The 23,036-nt window shown below is 35.7% G+C and overlaps 1 protein-coding gene and 1 long non-coding RNA gene across 3 annotated transcripts in view; one reads left to right on the top strand and one right to left on the bottom strand.

Moving 5' to 3' along the window:
• Positions 1–1,725: 1,725 nt before the first annotated feature.
• Positions 1,726–23,036, bottom strand: part of LOC122520298 (RNA-binding protein 24-B-like) — a 28,202-nt gene continuing 6,891 nt past the window's right edge. Inside the window, exons 1-6 of one of the 2 annotated variants that reach the window (XM_043640415.1) lie at positions 22,576–22,923; positions 17,430–17,842; positions 16,649–16,775; positions 15,193–15,253; positions 3,277–3,491; positions 1,726–2,062 (exon numbers count right to left, since the gene is read on the bottom strand). In XM_043640415.1, the coding sequence (XP_043496350.1) occupies positions 1,911–2,062; positions 3,277–3,491; positions 15,193–15,253; positions 16,649–16,775; positions 17,430–17,693 (819 nt within the window). In that variant the 5' untranslated portion in view covers positions 17,694–17,842; positions 22,576–22,923 and the 3' untranslated portion in view covers positions 1,726–1,910. Of the gene's footprint in view, positions 2,063–3,276; positions 3,492–15,192; positions 15,254–16,648; positions 16,776–17,429; positions 17,843–22,575; positions 22,924–23,036 lie in introns of those variants that run through there. The other variant, XM_043640416.1, reaches the window with a different exon arrangement.
• Positions 3,443–5,178, top strand: LOC122520299. Its single transcript, XR_006304503.1, has 3 exons — positions 3,443–3,514; positions 4,143–4,241; positions 4,857–5,178. It is a non-coding gene; the product is annotated as an uncharacterized LOC122520299 (long non-coding RNA).

The raw sequence follows: 23,036 nt of genomic DNA, 5'->3' as shown, positions 1-23,036 counted from the left end.
ATAATCATCAGTAATTGATAAAGATAAAAATAATATAATAATATAATAACATATAACCAATAACTAATTCGAATAATAATGAATACAATAATAGTAATAATAAAATAATAAACTGACAATATTAAGTATAATAAATTGAAATAATAATAATAGTAATAACTATATATTTAGAAATAATAGTAATGGTAATATATAATATAAATTTACTTTATAACTATATTTATTAATAAAATACGATATTACAAGCTGCCTTATATACCTTCCCCCACCCCTCTTCCCAATCTCTAACGACATTTTGTTATTCTTTCTAACTCGTCACGAAACTATTATTTTTCCTCTTCGAATATAATACATATTCTACTTAAAAATCTATTGAATTGAGTAGACCTCATATTTTGTATGATATCACTTCTTCGAATGCAATAATTTAGGTGTTCTGTTAAATTTTCCAACCAATCAAAGTCTCAAAGCGTCATCACTTGCATTCCGATTTAGCGTATATAATAGGCGTATCCAACAGGCAAATAACATTCATGTTATTGACATTATCGCTTTTTACAAATTACTGACTAGTTTCTAGTTGTTAAAACTATAATCAAATTGTGCTGAGTCTTATAAAGGCACCGAACTAAAGGGAAACTAATCCCATTTTTTCCTATGTTTCTTTTATCTTCGTTCGTAATATGCTTTTTCTTTTAGATACTAAGAAAATTTGGTCTGATTTCTCTTCTGCCATTTTACTTCCCTCTCACTCGCGTATGATGATTTAAACAATATCGTCTCTTTCTTCCTTCAATTCTTAAATGAAAATAAATGTTCTCAACAGGAGATAAGGCCACACGAGTAAGACACTTTATTATTCTTCGTTGAATTTACAAAAAATTCCTAAGAAGGCGTCACCTTCTCTTATCACTTTATTATTATCTAAAATTATTTCTATGGTTTTCCTGACAAAAAGTAGTACTTATGACTGAGTAATAGTAACAAACGATTCGCTATTTTCGTTTTAACAAAAATAACGCAACTTAGTTTTAACTTCTTTAATAGATAAAATGTCATGTCAACGCCAAATCTTTCGGATAAATTTTTCTTCATTTTATTTCATTTTTTGTTTTTTTCTTTGTTACTTTTTGTTTTTCTTACAATTTTCTAAATGATTTTAAAAATGACCAAAAATTGAGTTACGTCAACAAGATATGTTTACACATTCAACACTTTCATTCTCTTTCTTTCTCTCTCTCCCAATTTCATGACTCACACACACGAATAAATAGAAATATGTATCTAAACTATACGATCGAACATGATCGCTCGTCGTCGTTTTCTCCGCTTATTAGCGAGAATTTTTCAAGAATAAGATAGAAACGTAAATATGTACGTTTCAACCAACATGTCAACACGAGAATTCGTTCGTCATTTTATAAAAACTGAAGAGAATTGACTTAAGTTAGAAGAGAAAGGGAGAGAGAGTATATAGATATATACTTTGTGTGTGTATACATATATAATATATATATATATATATATACATAAACGTATATGTACATATACGTATATATAATTGCTAATATATATATACATATATATAGGACGTTTGTGGATATATATTATATATATATATATAATTAGCACTTGCGAAGAGATCGAGATTCGATGATCTCGAATATAAAAGATTTAAATATCTCATAAAATCCTTGAAAAAAAAAACTCTTCTTCCTTTTCTTCTTTCTCTCTCTATCATTACTAATCGTGAATAATAAAATGATTCTGCGGTAAATGTGTTCTTTGTGTCCCTTATTAATTTGATTATAAAACAGAAATGAACGATTGTCGTTTATCGTCAAAATCAGTGCTCGCGATATTTCTAGCTTATTATGAACGACTCTCGTTTTTGACAGCAGATCCATATCTCATTGTAATCTTGCTTCCTGAGGCGTCGTTTGGTACGGTAATCCTGGGAAAGCAGCACCCGCCGTTGCTGCAGCAGCAGCAGCAGGCAAACCTGCTGCACCTGGTAGAGTCGCATATGTGTACGGCGTCACATAACCTGCCGCTGCATTCACTGAAAAAGTAATAAATTATATTTACTTTCTACCAATCTTTCATTAATATCGTATAATTAATAATCTCAGATATATATCTACAATACAAATTGATTAGTGTTTGCCTAAACATCAAATTAAATCATCACTATCATCATCATCACTATTATTATTACGACTATTACTACCACCGTCATATCGTAGTTATTATTGCCATCACACTACCATAAAACAACACATCGATACGGAAACGTACATGTTCTTTTTAATTGGAAAACACAATCAAATAACAACCTACATAACAAACCTAGAACAATGTAAAACAAACTTCTATAGATCAATGTATATATATTTGATGTACTGATAAACGTATACTAAACAATAAATTCACATTTTACCAACATTATAGGTACGTTCGTCAATGAATCACTTGATAATTTCAAACGAATAATCGATAAGAAACAAAAGAACAATGAGACGCATCAGAGACGAAAATATACCACGAATTGAAATGTTTAATATCGTACATATACTGTTTCCAGGCCGGAATGAAAGCAGTAAATCCAATTAATATTCGACGTAGTCCATAACTAAGTATCCCTAACATAAATGAAAAGAACTTGAAGAGGACATTTATCGTTCAGACAAAGTTGTTGCTGGTGGACATGGTGACAATAGCGATGATCTTGCAAAGCTGGATAATTGTGGTGACCATTTACGTGTTCTGTGTCATTTAGGTGTTCTTCGTAAGGTAGATTATCTAGACAATCTTGGTGTTCTTCGTAAGGTAGATTATCTAGACAATCTTGGTGTTCTTCGTAAGGTAGATAATCTAGACAATATTGGTGTTCTTCGCAAGAAAAATGATTTAGGTCATTTTGGTAATATTCGTTATAATTTTGGAGATCTTCGTAATAATTTTGGTGATCTTCGTGGTAATTTTGGTGATCTGAGTAATCTTGGTGATCAAAGTAATCTTGATGATCTAAGTAATCTTGGTGATCTAAATAATCTGTGTTACTAATTGTAAGCATATCTTTGTAAGCTAGATGAGCTAAGTAATTTGTATTATACTCGCTATCGGTATAATCTAGATAATCGATATTATCGTAGTTATCAATTTGATCGTTATAATTGTAATAAGTGATATCATCACGAATATTATAATTATCGTAAGTATCATGACAACAGTGATGATTTTCTTTTTCCTGGGTATTTTTCAAAGTAAACATACCCGCGGCGGCAGCACTGGTGTACGGATAGGCCTCTGCGAAATTGTAGGAAGCACCCGGATAGGTGGCAGCCGCTGCTGCTACATTTTGATAATCGTAAAATTGCGTAGCTGCAACTGCGGCTGCGTGGCTCAACTGCGTTGCCGGAAGTGGTACCAAGCCGCCTGGCGCCGCTGCGGCCAGATAAGGAGACTGGTAAACGTAGCCCGGTGGTACTCTGAAACGTGAATACGATCGTTGGTAAGGTGTTCAACATTTTTTTTATCCAGGCCTCTTCAAACCTCACGAGAACTGCCGCGCTCTGATTCATTAATTTCACTTAATCAATCGCGAATTTACGATATTCATTGAAACAATATGGATCAATTTTAAACAAATATTTCGATACTTCGGTCTAAATTCGGAGCACGGCCGTTTTCGGAAGAACAATTCTCTTCCTTCTGTGATAGGATTCAATGGATAGGAAAAAATGCTTTTTAACCCCGGTGATAAGTTCATAACTACTGGCTCACTACTGGGTGCTTTATTGTCAAAGACGTGCGTGCTCTTTTAGTATCAATGATTTAGAATAAACGTTTTGTTACCGTATTCTACCAATATAGGTGTAACAAAATTAATTATATTCAAGCACGTCGACAAATAGACGATTTTCATTAGGATTATCAAAAAACACGAAATTTAATGATCATCGATGTTAACGGTCTATCGCTCGTGCGCAACTTTCTACCAAAACCAAACAACACCAAACCGGCAAGATGAGCGAAGGACCGAATATTTTATTATACATTCAAATACATATACATATTTATTTATTTATATAATTAATTATAGTTGTTTTTTCTTCTCTATATTTATCAAACCCAAATAGCAATTATCATAGAACGCGATTGCCAGCGAATGAAAAGGGGATGGAAAGTAACAATATTGGAAAAGGAAAGCGCAAAAGGAAGCGAATCCTGTTTCGCAGGTGTGTATGTGTGTTTATAATGTGTGACATAATTATAAGGCAACAACAACAACAAAAAAAGTTACGCAACAATCCAAGAAAAAATCCTTTCAACGTGTTGGCAAAACAACAGCAAACCATCAATAACAAACGTGTACGAGTGAGAAATACTCTTTCGGCACACGGCACACGATTATCTTACACCAACGTTAGTACCTAGCTTTTACGTGAATTAAAGAGAGAAACAACAAAAATAAAAAAGAGACAGAGAAATAGTCATGATAAGAGAGAGAAAGAGAAAAAGAGAGGAAGAGAAGAAAAATAATTTAAAAAAAAAAATACAAATAAAATATAAAATAAAAATCAAGTATACGTTTACGCGTTGTTCTTGTAAATGTCTTTTTATTTTTTATTTTTTATTTTTTATTTCTCTATTTACGATTTAGCTGTTCATTAGATATATTAAAGATCATTATATCGTCATCGTTCTTCTTACTAAACAGCTTTCTTGATCTCAAAGGAAACGAGGAAGAAGATCCGTTAAAGTTGGTGCCTCCTTCCGAGAAATACGCGCTTACAATATATAAATTAGCAAATCATCAGAAACGAGGATAATTCCTTGGCTCTTTTTCCCAGAGACAGCCCTGAACTTTTTAACGGATCGATAACGGCTAGTGTCCAGTCTAGGAGGAAAATCAATATGTCGTCCTGCGGCATCGAACCGGTCCCGTTCCTCTGGTTTCTCCGAGTTCCGGCGAGCGGATTACCGGGGCCATCGCACCATCGGGGAAACGCCAAACTGTCTTTCCTTTGTCGCGTTATTCCCCTCCCCAATCGGTTAAATCACCCCGGAGCTTCTTACTTTTCCACAGTTATATTTACACACACTGACAATGAACTTTTCTAAGTATATTCGCAACACCGTTTAACTTTTCTTTCATGTCAGACTTAATACAAATATTTGGAAATTACTAATATCGTCAAAATAAAATTCTCATTTGTCTAAAATATATCTAATTTTCATCATAATTTGTAATATTTATTGTAAAGAAAAAAAAAAAAAAGAGAGAGAGAGAAAACAACGATATTTTCATTACAATTTGCATACTTCGTTAGAAAATCAAAAACACGTGGTTGCAAGTAATATTTTTTATTTTGTTAAACATTAGAAAAAAAGATTTATGAACTGTTGGTAGTTTGAAAATAATTTAAAGCACGGAAGTCGATCGACGATCGTCACAAAAATATCAGGCTTGGCACATTACCAGCTTTTACTACCAAATGCTCCTTATCTCTAGTTTACTCTCTCTCTTTCTCCCTCCTTTTACTTCCATGACGATACTTCGAAAGGAACGAGTATCCGGCAGATCATACTATAAGATGACGTGTAGATCCATCATTTTTCGACTGATTTATAACCCCCTTTTATAGCGAATACCGATCTATTAAAGTAACTACGAAGGCAAGATATCTCTCGAGGTAATCATCTACGGAGCCCACTCATTACGTTGCTCTAGAATTGCATTCTTGAATTATAAATAGAAATTGCCCTACTAATTGTAAAGTGCCGTTGTTGAATAACATAAACTCTTTGTATCTATCATAGAATAAATGAATACAATAAACCATCACACATTTTTCCTAGACAATATAACATATGAAATGTGCCATTTGAAAATGAAACTAAAGTGGGGAAATATATAATATAATAATATCCAACGTAAAACATACAAAAGAGAATAATGCACTTAACTTGATTACCAATCTAATCTCGAAATTGAAATATTTACGTTAGAAATGTTTATAAGACGAAAGACCAACATTAAACATTAACTTCAAATAATAAAATCGCAATTGACAGTTGGATTATCATATCGATTAGATTCGATTAGACCGAAGATTGATTATTGAAAAAATAATCAATAGATAATCTTCAGAAAGATCGATTATTAAATATGGAAAATAGAAGTCTTTTTAAAGTATGCTTTAAAACTATCATATTCTTTGTTCTCGTCTAAGTCCCGCTTTTCCATATCTTCATATATTTTGTATTTTTTTTTGTTTTGTTTTTTATTCCTTTTTACACCTCCTTTCCTTTTCCATCGAACTTATCTGTAATCCGTATCTCGTACGAAGCCCGTGCATTATGGATGGCTCGCGTGTGCTCAACCCTACTTTTCCTACTCCGCGTGTCCCTTTTCTATATCCTCTTTTCTCTCCAACTTCCTCCCTCTCCAACCTCCTCCTTTTTTTCTTCCATACCGATCGTCCTCCCGACTGTTTTCAATCTCAATCCTATTACACCTATGCACGATATAAACCGACATAAGTGCGTATGACAAATTAGCACACAAATTTGGAATACGTACGACCATGCTTGTAGAAACAATTTTGTTATTTATACAAGCCTTATATACTTCGTAATCAAAATTTTTCATGTTTCTTGATTAATTGTAGTGTCACGTTAATCTCGCTGATATCGATTAACATGGAAAATGTTCAAGGTTATTCTACAAATGAAATAGCTTGCGACAAACAATTAATACTAATAGACATCGGTTAATTAATTTAATTAGGTATATATTAAATTCATCATTAATATAAATTGTATTGTTTATGTATTTTTTCTTTTTTCTTCTGTAAATTAATAAATTCGGTGTTTCGTTCTCTTTTAATTTTATTCAATCAAGATATCAAAAAATTCGATTGAAACGATAAGAAAATAAAGTATCTCAAGATGAGATATTCGCATCGATCGTTTGTCCACGACTACATCGACGTCCTTGGTAGGTTACCGCAAAATGCACGTACTGTCATTTTAATACGTACCGTAATTCGCCACGATGTAAAATTGCGTGGTGGCGCATCGCGACTGAACGAACATTATACGGAAAGCTTTTATACGATCGATGTAACCCTCTTTCAATTTGTGTGTTTGTGAGTGTGTATATTGGTGTAGGGGTCGAACGCATTATGCCATTCCTCGTGGAGATAAGTGAGCATAATATGTCTTCTAGCTTCATCAATTTAGTGATAATTTACTCACTTTACGTAGTTTTTGCATACATACATTTCTATATCCATTAACAAATTATAAAATATTATTTTTATTATTATTATTATTATTATTATTATTATAGCGAGCCAAAGTGTCGTAATAATTTCATCCGACATTTAGACTTTTTGTGACAAAAACAAATTAAGTTCGTTCCAATATCAAAATATTTTTTCGCTCGTAAATGAGTACGAAACGTCATTCAACGAACCTTGAGTTAACCTGTTTGCAGCAAAATATTCTTTGATGGTCGATGTAATCGATAATATTCTAATCATTTTGATATAAATTGACAAAATGAATTGCTGTATGTAAATATCAGTCTGTTCGCGATTGCAGTTAAGACGATCAGTCGTCCAAAAGGAAGAGACCATTAAAAGAGAACTTGGAATTCAATCGCGCGTGCCATGTTGTAAGCCTAGAAGACTCGTGGAGAGGAATGGGGAAGGAAAAAGAAATCGTTGGTAAGTCATGAAGACAGATCCCTCCCCGACCTCCCGTTGGAATCGTCCTTTCGTGACGGATCTAAGTGACCACCCTCGATTTCCGACATAAAGTGGTCGTACGTCGCGATTAGGATCTCTCGACTTGTTCGCCAACGACTCAGACACGCACGGACTCACAAATGCACGAAAGTAGGAGAAGAACACACCTCCTCCTCCTCGTCCTCCTCCTGTGTTTCGATACAGTCAAAGAGTCGATGTCAAAGGAGGAGAATAGGGAGGAAAAATGAACTTCGCGTAAAGGTGAAGATCGGTAGAGGTAATAAATTTGTGGGAGGGAACGTAGCCTTTCGAATCAGCGTATATATGTCTATATAGGTACTTGTATTTATATACACACGTGTATAGGTAGTGTGTATGCGTACATATGTTTCAAGTTCGTTAAGAGGGTGCAGGTGCAAACCGCGGCAGAACGTTATTGTGATTAGAAATTATTGTCATCGTACACCTGCTCTGACGTATGTTTGCAGCTTGTATGTACATATTATGGAAAGAAAATGATGTGTTTCTTAACTCTTCGAATTACGAATAAAGATATAGTTAAAGTCGGTCAGGGGATTAGTCGATCCTTGAATGATGTAGACTACTACTAATATATCTACTCGACCTTCAACATTATCTCATTTTAAATGAACTTTTTTATACGGAATCTTTGAGTATCTAATCGATGAACTTACTAGCTATCAAAAGCTGTTAATTATGATCAAATAATGAAGAAATTATTTAGTAAATAAATTCATTTTCAATAATCTCTACCGTTACTGATAATAAATAGTCTTTGGTTACTGAATTACTGGAAATCCGGCTCATAGATATTAATCGTGTATCTGTATGTGTGTGTGTGTGTGCGTGCGTACAGGTAGTTTGCGCGCATGTGTGAACTCGAGGAAGGTGTCGCGTGGTATCCGGGTCGTGTCTTGCTCGCTTTCAATGCGCAGGGAGAGAGGATAGGCTAAAAGGCTGTACCGTGGCGCCGGCGCCCTGGATAATCCAATGGGATCATCCGCCAATCCACGGAAACCGGGCCGGACCAATAGAGAGTCCTGGGGGTGGTGCCTCGTCATACTTTAATTGCTTTTCCTACGCAAACACTAATCATTTCTTTAGTTTTTTCGACTTGACACATCGATCGGTCCAATCAAATTGTTTTAGATGTTCGATTTCAATAGCTCTAAGAGTTATTTTATCATTAACATTTTATTTTTAAATCACGGAATGAACGTTGACATAGGACAGAAGGAAAGAAAGATGTTGAAAATATTAAATATAGATTTGGCTATCGACGATGTTAAAGTAAAATAATAAAGAAAATAAATATTCGAAGCAGTGGCCTGCCTTTTAAATCTAAACACAATATGAAATTGGAAAGATTGATGAGCTACTATTATTAATGCGAACGATCGGAATAAAATGAATTTAATGGGATCGACTGTCTGCATCCACGACTATATCTCTAATGATTTATAGAAAACATAAATACATTTTATAATACTTTTCGAGCAATATGCACGTATTTACAATATGTGCACTAGAGGGGATGCTTATATAAAAATAAATACTACGATGAAATAAATGAGATACCGACGAGGATAAAGAAGGGAGAGAGGAACCTTGAGGATGAAATATATGTCGCGTGAAAACAGACTGCGTTCGTTGAAAGAACAACGCGACGATGGGCGATGCACGATGGGCGATGCACGATGGGCGATGCACGATGACGACGAACGTTCGCGTGTTGAAAATAGAAGTTCATTTAAATACTTACGATTTCGTTAGGGCTTTTGATGTTGCGAGCAGAAGAAGAAGAAAAAGAAGAAAGGACAAAAAGATTCAAATAAATTCTACGAAAATAAAATTTTGAGAAAAAAGAAAAAAGAAAAATCCTTCGTCGTCGCTAATCATTTTCGTTAATAAAAGTATATAATAATTTAAACAAAATAATTCATATACTTCTTATTATTCGTTGAGTAACTATCGCAATATATTTCTAGTGTCGCGTGTAACAAACAAGACGTATATATTAAGAAAAGTTTGACGGCATAAGCGCCAAGATTTATAACGTCGATCATCGTCTAAAAGACACGATAGTTCGACGAAGCTGCGAGGAGACGACATCGAGAAGAATTTGCGTCAGATGAGCGACAACGACAGGTGGAGAAGAAGAGAGTCGCGATAATGGAAATAGAAGCGCGGTCCTTTTAGACGACGACGTTCTGGATTATGACGCGAAATGCGAGCAAAAGAACAAGGGTAATAAGAAGTTCTGCCGAGGCCCCCAATTCTCGCTTCCAAGATTTCTTATTCGAACTAAATCGTTCGAGAAATATTATATATCGGAATAGAGAGGAAGAACAGAATCCTATCGACAAACGTTCCTAAATTCCAAATTAAATAAACAGTTAGAAAAGAAATATTATAACCATAAATAATACAAACATAAAATAAATATATATGTATATATAGGTTACCGTGAAGGACCGAAATTAAAGAATGTCAAGATTCACATGATCGCTTGTCAATATATATTAAACACGTCGATGAAAGACCGAATATTTGAGTTTATTCTTATATATTAATATTTCAGACGTATATCAAGCGACCATGTAAAATCTTAACATTCTCCAATTTCGGTTCTTCACGGTAACATATACATATATAATTATATACCCATACACCAAGCATAAACCCCACATAAATAATCGAAATATATTTATAAAAGAAAAAAAAAAGAAAGAAAGAAAGAAGAAAAAGAAAAGAACGAATTGTCTATGCAGACGCAATCATGAAAATGCAGTTTGGCAGACGTCCTAATCGTTAGTCGAGGAAAGTGTAGGAACGAACGCGTAAGTAGGTTCTCTCGTCGCTTTGGTATCCCGTTAACGAGAGAGAGAAGACGGCGCGAACTAGAAAAGGGATCTTCAAGAATAGACGTCGCGATAGCGCGGAAACGGCCTTAAAGACTCTTAAATCCTCTTCACGAGGGAGAGCAGTGAAGTCCTCTTTCTTTCTTTCTTTCTTTCTTTCTTTCTTTCTTCCTTTCTCGAGACGACGCGACGGCTCGCGCCGAGAAGTTGACACAGGGGACAGGTGGATCTAAATAAAGACTGGACCGACGCCAGGAGCCACAAAGATGGCCGACACCGAGATGCGAGACGACGTCGTCGTCGTCGTCGTCGTCGTTGCTTCGTTCGTTCGTTCGTCGTTCACGACAACGACTACTTCTTTTTTTATTATCTTATTTTTTCTTCTCGTCAGGTCTATCGATCGACTAACTTCATGCATCATAATTTTTCTTTGTGTTCAAAATTCACTTCTATTAATCGAATTGAAACATTTTCTTCCTCCATCTTTTTAACACGCTACGATACGTTTGTTAAAAAAAATCATGGTCGCGATGGTAGAAAATAAAAAAAGAATAAAAAAGAAAGATAGTAAGAATTTGCAAGACAACAACAACATCTATGAGATTCGAATAAGACCAAACAAAAATCTCGAATTTTGGATCAAAGGAAAAAAAGGAGAAAGTTCAAATGCTTCTTCCGTGTTGAAAGAAGCATCGCGGACGCGTCGGCGGGCTGGACGGTGTTAGATTTCACTTATCCCACCTACGTTTCGCTAATTCGAGGACACGCGTTTTCTGCCACGTGGTGGTAGAATGAAGAGAAGAAGAACGTGACGCAAGCAATATCCTTGCCAATTACGCCTTCACCTAGACGCATAGAAACTTACTTACGTTACATGTATTCGCGCGCATCTACTATATACTAGACGATTATTCTCATTGGCTAACCATTAATTTATAACGCCCACTATGTTGCGTCCCCATCGAAAATAAATCCCAACGCAACAATATTTAAAACTTTTCTTATGCGTGCCAAATGCGCGCGCGCGTTCATGCCAAATGCCAGAGTAGTACGAGATTCGAAACTCGCGCCAAATTTCTCTCTCTCTTTCTCTCTTTCTTTCTTTCTTTCTTTCTATCTATCTCTATCTCTATCTCTATTTCTCTTTATCCCTTTCTCTTGGATTTTCATGACATATTAATAAATTAGCCGGTATATAGGAGACACATATAACACTTTTGAAACGTTCTCTTTCTCGTGAACAATAAGACGCCGACTAAATATCTCTCGAAAGATGCGAAAAGCTTTGCATGGGGCCTGAATCGCGGAGCACAGCAAAAAAGAACAAATTCTCCTCGTCCATGGGGTCGAAAGCGCGTATTCACGATTCTTCGCTCATTCTTCGTTCATTCTTCTCTCTTTCACGAACGCGTCCGAGTCTTTTCTTCATCTCAATTTCGAAAAAATAAGTCTGAAATTTTCTTTTCTTTTTTCTTTTTCTTCAAGTTGTTATAATTAAATTCTAAAAAAAGAAATTAAATAATAAGAAAGAAAAACCACCAAGTACAACACCAAAAAATAAAAAATACAACACCAATAGCGACACCAAGTGTAGTGTAAGCTTTCACCACACACACAAGGTTATTATTAATATTACAGTGGTTAGCGGAGCCTGTACATTCGACTAGACTCTCTCTCTTTATCTACTCTTTTTCTACTCTTTCTTTCCTCTTTACTCTATCTTCCGATTCTCCACCTATCTCACTTTTTTTCTATTTATTTGTCCATGTTCCAAAAAGAGACTTCCGGTTTTCCGCGAAACTTACGACACGTGCCAATACGATATGCCGATTCACCATACCGTGAATCACTCTAACGATATCTACTAAACGACTTATTAAAGAATCTTCAAAACTTATCTACCGGTTGAAATTTCGCGATTAATTCTATTTAGGAATCAAAAATGTATTACTTTACAATTATTTTTAAATAATAAACGAAACGAAATGAATAATTTAAATTATAAGGAATAAGTTATTCGAAAAAAGTGAAACACACGAAAATTTGAAAGAAATCGGAAATTGGAAAAAATCGTTTCCTCGTTATTGTCATTCAATCACAACTAACATAAGAAGTTTCGTTCGGAAAGTAACACGGAACAATCTGGTCGTGCCAAATAAGGTTGAACCGCGATAAAATCGATAGAAATGTAATAAAAAATTAACGATGCAGCAAGGTTTGTGTCCTGGGCCAAGCCAGGTCGATTTTTCACGATCGAAACGATACTCGGCGTGTCGTTCCGCGTTCTTTTTCTAACTCTGTCCTCTCTTTTTCTCTCTTTGTGAGGAGGAGTCCTCGTCGACGTCGCTGATAAAATCTATTTTCGCTTTTAGCCGGACAAAAGGAAAAGAGAGCAGCACGCGCACGCGCTCGTTTTCGTCCGGCGCGAAAGAATAAATATTTGCGTTGAGTTAAATGGCTCCCGGAGACGTGAACGAAAATCTCAATTTTATCCCTACGGGAATTTTTGAACGCGTTCCGTTGTTCCTTGTTACCAACACACAATGTTTCAAACCCGATGTGACCGATATATTTTTCTATATTTATTTGTCACAGATTCTATATTAACTTTTTTCAAATGACGGTTTTGGAAGTAACTCGAGTATCGGATGATTTTCTCTTGAAGATAATCGAAGAAACAATCGATTCATTCAAAATATGGAAAAGAAGTGTACCGCCACCAGAGGCATAGCGGAGGAAAAAAAAAGAAAGAAAATAATTAAAATAAGAAATAAATAATTACGTAGGCATACTTACAATCACAGAAACGAGGCGTAACGAATGACGGAAAAATTGAAGATAATAATTCATTGACAATGAGAAAAAAAGCACTAAAGATTATCGTCGTTTCGATACTCTCACGATTAATCGAAAATAATCGCATTATTAGGAAAGATCAATCTATCGCAGATATTAATAATTAATTGTAAAATAAAATCATTGCAAACGTTTCCATTCTTACTCTTATTTTCAGCCCTTCTTATTTCCCCAAAAAATCGTTAAAAGGAAACACAATGTTCGTTTCTTTTTTTCCTTTTTCAATAATTAAAACTAATCGCAAAAAAAAAAGAGAAACGAATTCGAACGCACAGGCATATTGGCTATCTATATCGTTACGTTACACGTTAATAAGTCGTTATCGTCGTTACCGTGTCATTACTGTGATTATGCTTGATTAAGAAAAGTAAAAGAGTGTATGTGTGTGTGTGTGTGTGTGTGTGTATGTGTGGGCGTGTAATTGGAGAGTAAATATAAGATATTAAAAAAAAAAAAAAGAAAAAGAAAAAAAAGAAAGAGTCAAAACCAGTAAACAAACAATCGCAACTCGCTCAGCAACCGCAATCTCAATTATTCATCACTTCAACGTAAAGTTCACCAAGAAAGTAGAAACATGGAAAGTAAGAAAAAAAAACCACAACTCAAAAAGAAAAAAAAATACGGTAGATGAAAAAGAGGAAGAGACCGAACCCTCCGAAGAAATCTCCCCTGCAAGTAGCGTGTATACTTCATCGAAAGAAATGCGTAGGTACTCGTGTGGCCTTCTGTCTTTCTCTCTTTCTTCCCCTTGTTTTTCTCCTCTCTCTTTCGTCTCTCCTCTCGGTGGCCTCGTCGGCCGTGCTTTCGTATACGGGTGCGGGTGCCGGTATATTAGCCCGCGCTCTTTCTCTCGATCTTCTGGCTGTTCAATTTCCCTCTCTCTTTCTCTCTCTCTCTCTCCCTTTTTCTCCCCCTTTCTTTCATAGTTTTCGCGAATCATTCTCCCTCTTTTCTCATATAGTATCTCCTGTATATATTATCTACATATTTATATATCTGTTCTCTCTCTTTCTCTCCCATTCTTTCTCTTTCAGAAGATGAACTCTATTTTTCGTTTCTTTCGTTCGTTATTTTTAATCTCTCTTTCATAAACGTTTGTTTCATCATTTTTGTTTTTTTTTTGTTTGTTTTTTTTTTTTCATTCGATTTTCTTTTACTTTTGCTCCTTAGAACGGCCCACGGCCCTCTCAAGGATCTCGAAAAGAGGACTCTCTGCTTGCTGCCTTACGCGCACGCATCAGGATGCTGAAACGTTATATATATAAGACAGCTTTCAACAACTAAATCTATGATCTCAGCACGAATCGTATCCAATTAAACGAACATTTATGTATATATACCTACATATATATTTTAATATTATCTAAAAATGTATTGTGTGTATACGCGGTATTTTGTCGGTGAAGAAGACAAACAAAAATATATATAAAAATTAATTTGCATGAGTGAGGGAAAAAATATCTCTCGTATTGATCAGATCTTACGAGAAAAAATAATTCTCTTTTTTTTTTCTTTTTTTTTCTTTTTTTTACTTTCTGTCTAGTTGCCTTGAAAATCACCAAAATGTCTTGACAATGTTTTCCGATCGATTCGATGCTTCTTACGCTACTTCCTTCATCTAAATTCTGCGATAAGTTACAACACTTACGTTCTTAAATATATTTCGAAAAAAATCACATCAACGTTAGACTTACCCATATTGGCCAGGAAGAACCGTAGGATATCCAGCTCTAATACCGGCACCAAATGGGAATGCTAAAATCATAAATGGTCTTGAGTTAATTTCTACTTAAGTTTTCTAATCGTCGACCGTAAAGGACACTACGCTTATTTTTCCATGGTATTTACGCACAAATACGAACAAAAAAAGACGCACGATTAGTACTTTCTAAATGCATCTAATGAAATAAGAGACAGAACAAATAAAATAAAACCGATAAATAAAATAGCTATTTGACTGAAACGAAGAACGTGGCTAGAGAAAAAAAAAAGGAAAAGAAAAAGAAAAAGGACAAATGTAAATTCGGGGGCTCGGTTAAGGCAATTTTAAACTCGCATCAGACTCCAAAACTATGTTGGCCTAAAGCCATTTGAGATAAAGAGAAAGAGAGAGAAAGTGGGAGCAAGAACGATGCTGAGAACGCTTCTACCACTTCATTTGGGCTTTCAAAAATGTTTCTCGCCCTTTCTGTGCTCTGCCATCGTCCCTCTCTACTCTCTTTTAGGATCAAAGATCAAACTGAGGGTTACGTAACGCGACTATACTCAATCTTCTATCTTTATCAACATCTAGCTAAAGAAACAAACGAGTGAACTGTACGATAAGTTAGCTACGATCGAGATCTCTAATATACAGTAAAGGGTGGAGAGTTTTAGACTACAACATAACGATCGACAATATTCCACAAGATTCCATATTTTCAGGCAATAAACCATACACGTTGACGTTGAAAAGTTTGTTCAATTTTTCTTTCGCGAATCTATATTTTATTATTTAACATGAACAAAACGTATATCTACTCTTTGTGTATTGTATTTCCTATTTCAAAACTTCAAATGTGTATTATGTTCTTCTGGCAAGATAAAACTTACTGAAGTCGTTCGTTACTGAGCAACGTTTTCGTATCATTGGACATTCGGTAGGGTAAATATGATTTACAGAGAACACTCACATTTCCAACATAAGTATTAGTGTCAGAATCGTAAAACGCTCGTGTACATACATATGTGCTTTCGGTACTAAACAGATTGGAAATAAGTAAAACTGTAGATCTTGGAATAACCAAGCACTGTAGTACTATAATATCCTAAGGCAAACGCTGTATGACTCATCCGTGCTTTCGCGTTTCAATTTTTTACGATTTCTTGAACACATCGAAATGTTCATTATTCGCTTAAAAATAGACCGAATGTTCACGAGGTTAAACATCGAACTGACGCGACGTAAGGTTCCCTGGAAATTGTAACAAATGATATACAATCTATACTACTGGGAAGAAAAAAAGAATTTCAAAAATTAGTTCAAACTTAATCAAATGATAGTACTTTTCATAAAACAATATCACAACTTCACTTTTGACTATTATTCTAACGATAAGATGAAATAAGAAGAAAAGAAGGGATTGACATAACATGTAGAAGTGAACTTACTGGTTTGCAAGTTACCCCTCGGCTTAGCTCCGAGAATTGCTAAGTTAACGTTGGCCTTGCGGCCATCGATGATAGGATTGGGGTCCTTGCAGGCTCTCTCAGCTGCCGCTCTGTCTCCCATGATGACCTATGAACAAAATCGGTTGATCCAACTCATTTGGATTCTCCGAACGTTATCGTCGAATTACGAGCGGTAAATAAATGATGTGAAAAAGACCAAGATACTTTCGTTAATCAACAAAAATGACGTAACATCAATGCTTGAATTTCCATATTATCTTAAGTGGTGTAATGATAAGACGAAGAACGGGTTTCTAAACCAAGTAACTTGCAGTTGTAACATTCGCAACATTTGCTAAAGAACTTTATCAGTAAGTTAAAGAGGGTACCGTGTGAGAACTCGAACATTTTTGGTAAGAACCTGAAAACTAGTTGCTTGCTTTAATCGCAATGATTTACGGGTTTATCGATAGGTACCGGATTTCCTTCGAAAAGAAACAAACTCGATTAGAACCGTAAATTATACGAACATAAGCTCTGATGAGATTAAAAGTATGTATATTCTTATTACCTTACGTATGTTTTCATTTAACTAGAGATATCAGTAATTCATTCTATTATAATAAACGTTATGGTTTTTAATAGTCTATAGTCAAATTAAACTTATACGAACAACTTTTCCTTTTCGATTTTACAGCTCACGTTAACTCATATTATAATAAATATGAAAGTTGTTAAGACATACGATAAAATGATAGAAAAGACGAAATTGATTACTTACGAAACCGTAGCCTCTGCTTTTTCCAGTCTGCCTGTCAGTGATGACAACGGCCTCCTCGATATCCCCGTAAACACTGAAATGTTCCCTGAGACTTTTATCGGTCGTATGATACGGTAGACCGCCAACGAATAATTTAGTCCAGGTGGTATCTTTTTGCTGAGGTGTGGCACCCGCAAGAGCACCCAGCCCGGAAACGAGCTCGTCCGGGCCTGGTGCTCCCACAGCGCCTACAGCACTAAGACCGGCGGCACTGGGCATCAACATCCTCCAAATTTTGGCGATATCACCACCGCCGGACGGAAGAAACACTTGATCAATTTTGACTATTTATTTGGTACTGTCGGGATGAAAATAAATCAGGCGTGCCGTTGGTTCAACAGCATCTAGGTCAAACTAATGCAAGCTTACTCTTCCTGAAAATATATACAAAATTTCATTTTAAAAACACGTTATGGTCGAACGAATTATAAATTATTCTTGCTCGATATTAACATTTTTTTTATTATTCAACATCAATCTTTATCTCCATATTCGATTATCTATTTAACTGTTTAAAATCTATTTTATGTGATCTGAAAATCTATCAGTTTTAAAATATTCAACGCATCTCTTGTTACTGTCCTGAAGAAACGGTCGAAAAGGAACGAAAATGGTTTTCCCTTCGTCACGAACCATTTCTTTTTCTCTCTCTCTCTTTCTCTCAACGAATCGATGACTTCAACATGTACAAAGCGAACAGATAAAAATTCCCCTTTGCACGGAAGCCGCGAGGGAAGGAGAAGGAAAAAAAAGAGAAGCAGAGAGAGATATCTAGAAGAGTCTCGTCGAGGAAGGAGAAGAAAAGGGCAAGGAGGTGGGAACCCTGACCTCCATTCAAGGTTGGGAGAGCCTGAAAAAGGGAGGTAGCACAGCTTAGGCACTACAGCTTGCTCAGGTAGATCGTGTATAGGGTGTATTTTTCGTAGGGCTCTCGCCTTTCGGGTTTCAGCGACGGGTCTGCAGAAACGGAAGGTCCTCTTTTTCTTTCTCTCTTTCTCTTTTCTTCCTTATTTGAGAGCAAGCTAAAGCGACGAGCTGCTGGGTCCCTCTCTCATTGTGCGCACCGGGCCTCGGCGAGGACTCAACGTGTACTTCCCTCTTCGTTCCTCCCAAATACACTACTTCTCGTCTCGCCTAGCTTTCGTCTCTCCCTGAGCGTCGTTACCCCTACCACAAACAACACCACCGGGCCCTTTTACCCGGGAACCGACATAGTCCGTCCGTCCGTCCGTCCGCCCGTCCGTCCATCCGTCCGTCCGTTCGTTCGTTCGTTCGTTCGTTCGTAGGTTCGTCGTAGGTGGCCGTTTCGTTCGTTCGCTCGTTCTTACATTCGTTCGTCGTTCGTTCGTTCGTTTCTGCCGAATCCCCCAAAACGATCCAGCAGCTGCTGCAGAAAACCGGTGCAGCACTGTGTATAATCCACATTGTTGTAGTGCGTTCGGCTCCTTTCCTCCTCCAACTTCTTCTACTCCTCCACTAACCTTTTCCCACCCTTCCTCTCTGTCTCTCTTCTTCTCTCCTTTTCTCTTTCGGAAGGTCCTAGACCATCCTCCTAGTCGCAAACCTTGCCAGAACGATCGGTCGAGCACAAAAGCTGCTTGCTTGCCTGAATGCAACAACCATGAAAACAATGACCACAAGTAGTATCCCATTATTTAATGAATACACAACATGAATATTATCATGTACGAGTTTAACCAAGATAACTAGTTTACTTTATTGTCTTCGAAAAGAGATCAATTTTTTATTCCAAATCAAGCTTTCAATATTGCATATTATCTAATGAATTTCTTGAAATATAGCTTCTCAGGAAATGAAAGATTATAAAAAAAAAAGAAAAAAGAAAAAAATAAATAATTGCATATATATCATTTGGATCCTTCAAATGTACCTGCCGTTGATGATACTCTCGTTATACAATAGAAAAATGTTTAACAAATAATTTTTTATTTCTGTATATGGCATACCAAGTAGGTTCCCTTTCCTTATTTCTAAAGCAACTATTGTAGTTATAATATAAGATTATAGTTGCCCTTTTGAATGTGGTTCTAAAGGACCCAAAAAGTCTATTATATCTAAATGCCAAGAGTAACGGGTGTTCGAAAAACGTTTCATCCTTTCTGGTCTTCCCTTCAGGTATATACGGTTGAAACCCTCGATGGAGAAAGTAATGTTTCAAGAAAGAATAACAGCCGTTAAACGGGACGCAGTTGAGTTAGTCATAACTCGATCTTCCTCAAATCGATTATTCGCTCTGACACAATAGAGAAGCTCGCTTCGTTTGGCAATAGTAGAACAAACATGACAAACGGGAATTTTCGAATGCATAGAACAAATATCCTTATATCATCGTCATGAACATCGTCACGACGACGTACGAGTTTTATCGCGCGTGTTCGATGCTGGCCAATTGCCACGCGCTCGATTTTGCCCACGAAAATATCTTCTCGGCCAAAGTCACAAAGGCCAGACTTTGAGAAAGAAATGAAGAACTTTATTATACAACGCTCGTAATTTTACGAGTAGAGATACTCGTTGTGGTAGAAAACAAAATTCTAACTCGCGATCGTCTATATGACATTTGGAAGTACTACCTTCGAATATAAATGAAAAAAAGTTGAGTTAATATGTAGATTATTTTATAGTCAATCTCGAAGAGAGCGAGAAATATACAACAATCGTAATAGTAATAGTTGCAACGTGAATTTGAAGTAAAAAACAAATTTTTATTGAAATTTCTGTGATAAGTAAAGAAGAGAGAGAAGAAATAGATAGGTGAACGTTTTTCTCGTAGACTTTAAAGAATTTCGAAAGAGATCGTTTCAAATGGGCAGCTCGACGAAGCGTCGATAACGCGATTATCGAATTGTTTGCATCTCATGTGAAAACACTTGTTGAAGCACGATCAAACGATGCTTACTAACATCTAAGCACGATGGCCACTTTTTGCGCGCATTTTTCCAAATCTAAATAATAATCGATTTTAATCGGTTAATTCGAGGAAGACGTGCTTATTCGTCAGAAGTATTATTACATTCATAACCAAATAATGAATGTTTTTTATTCTCGTAACAAAAACACTATTTCTTCTAATTCATTTACCTAAGTATATACTAGCAATTAATCGTATCACGTGGTAATAATATGATTATGTATTATAAATATGCATACTCATATTTGAATTATTATATCGAAAATGTGATATCTCTCGTAACGCGTGAAATTAATAGACCGTCTATCGTAATAAAATTAACCGAGACGTTATTATTGATTACCCTTTATAATACAACCCATAAATTTAATATTAATTCATTTTTTAATTATCATAGGTTTAAATGATAAAACGAAAAAAAGAAAAAAAAAAAAAGAACAATTTTCGTTGAAAAACTAAGCCACCTTCTCGACGGTATAAAGATATTGAGCGTACTGCATTGTCGATTCATCTCATATTACGATCGCAAGTTTAAAGATTAACGCATATCTTTAAATATATATTCGATTCCCCAAAGATCGACAAATAAAAATTGGAAATATTTAGTAACATATTTTATAGATGTAAAATATAAATCGTCGAAGAAAAGGAAGATATTTCGAGGAAGATAGGTTAAGAAGATAAAAAGGGAAAAAGGGCAGAAGAAAGAAAGGAAAGGAAGGAAAGAAAGAAAGAAAGAATGAAAGAAGTGGGATTCGGTAGAGTGCCGAGGGAGATTTCCAGGCGGATCGTTTTACCCGAGGAAGGCAGGCAGGCAGGCACGCATACAGACAAGCAAGCAGGCATATGCAGGCAGGCAGCCTGGTCCAACTCGAAAAAGTTCGGTGTCATCGTGTAAACACAGACTTTTCCTTAAATCCGTGTGTCTATGGTTGTGGAACCATCGAGCACGATTCTCGACACAATAGTAAATTGCGAAAGTAGTCTTTTTCGAGCGGCTAACTACGATCGCGTTATAATGAGCATATTTTCGAAAGTACGCGATTACGAATAGATATGTAAGTATTCAAGATTTTAAGTATATATATACTTGTATAATTAAAAAATTAAAATATATATTCTTGGTATATATATATAAGAGAGAGAGAGAAAGAGAGAGAGAGAGAAACAGAAAACTAACAAGGAAGAAAAAATCGTCTACTTTAATAAGCAAGGATCGAATGAGCGATCAAGACATCGTTGAGAAACGAATGAAAAATAAATAACTGCCTGTGTACCTTGTATTTCTCATAAACTTATATCTTCTCTCTCTATCTCTCTCTCTCTCTCTCTCACTCTCACACACACTCTCTCACTGCATGTGTGTTTATATATATATATATATATAAACGAAAATTCACTCATTGTCAGCCATTAACAACCGGTAATTTTTGTGTTTTATTATTTCCTATTTTCGTGAAGATACCGTGGAACAAAATGAAATTATTATTTTTGTTGGAAAAGTATGAACTCATTGTTTTGTAATAATCAAATATGGATTAAATATATATGAATATGTGTGTGTGTGTAATGTATTTGAAGAGAAACGAATAACGAGTCGAAACCTACATTTTCTGCAAAGCTAATTCTTCTTATCAAATGAAAGTCCATTGAACGAAAGTGCAACAACTTTCGAACAAGAAGAAAGTCCAAGACTCGAAGAATCCTTCGGTCATGTCTTTCTTTCTCATAAGCTGAGTCAAAACTACTTTTCAAAAGCATACTTATACACTTCCGTATATTTTCCTGCATATACGACGACATTTACTTTATTTTCACGATCGACAATCTATCGTGCAAAATGAATTTCTGTTTGTTCGCGCGAATAATGAACAGTTTGAAATATATTCAACAACGTCATACAACCTTAAAAGTAACGAGTAAAGAAAACGCGAAATTAGAACATTGCGCATAGAATGCGCATAGTGCACACGTAGAATGATAGATATACCTTTGCTATCTTAATTCCATATATTTACGTTGAAAAGAGAAAAAGAAAGAGAAAGACACAAATAAATTGACACGCGAAAAATGTCTGTATCCAGAGACATATGTATATCGAATATAATTAATAAAAGAGAAGAAAAGGAGAAAAAAAAAGAAAAAAATAAAGAAAGAAAAGAGATGATAACTAACCTCTTGTTTCTTCAAGATGTTTCTTTAACACTTGTACGTACACGTAAAAAATAATCCCACTGTTTAATTAATAATCCAACGAAGAGGGTGAGAACACTGGGAGCGTGTATAAACACCGAAATCTTGCACGACACGATCCACGTCCTTCCTTGATCGAACACGAACTATTTCTTAACTCGTTAAACTTACTGCTGATCGACTGGAGGGGTGCTAGAGGTATACGGTGAGTAGTGGGTAGTAGTGGGGAGAGAACAACGATGGCACACTATCTTGGCGAACAAAAAAAACGACGCAGTGAGGCGACGCTGGGAGATTTTTTTTTTTATTTTTTTCAACGAAGACGACGACGACAACGACGGCGACGGCGACGACAACGACGACGACGGCGACGACGATGACGACGACGACGACGACGAGGATGACGTCGATTTCTTCGAAAGAAAAAAAAACGCGGGAGATTT

The sequence above is a fragment of the Polistes fuscatus genome, unplaced genomic scaffold, assembly GCF_010416935.1.
Source record: "Polistes fuscatus isolate 324 unplaced genomic scaffold, CU_Pfus_HIC Scaffold3, whole genome shotgun sequence".
NCBI lineage: Eukaryota > Metazoa > Arthropoda > Insecta > Hymenoptera > Vespidae > Polistes > Polistes fuscatus.
This window is presented reverse-complemented; position numbering and strand designations above follow the sequence as displayed.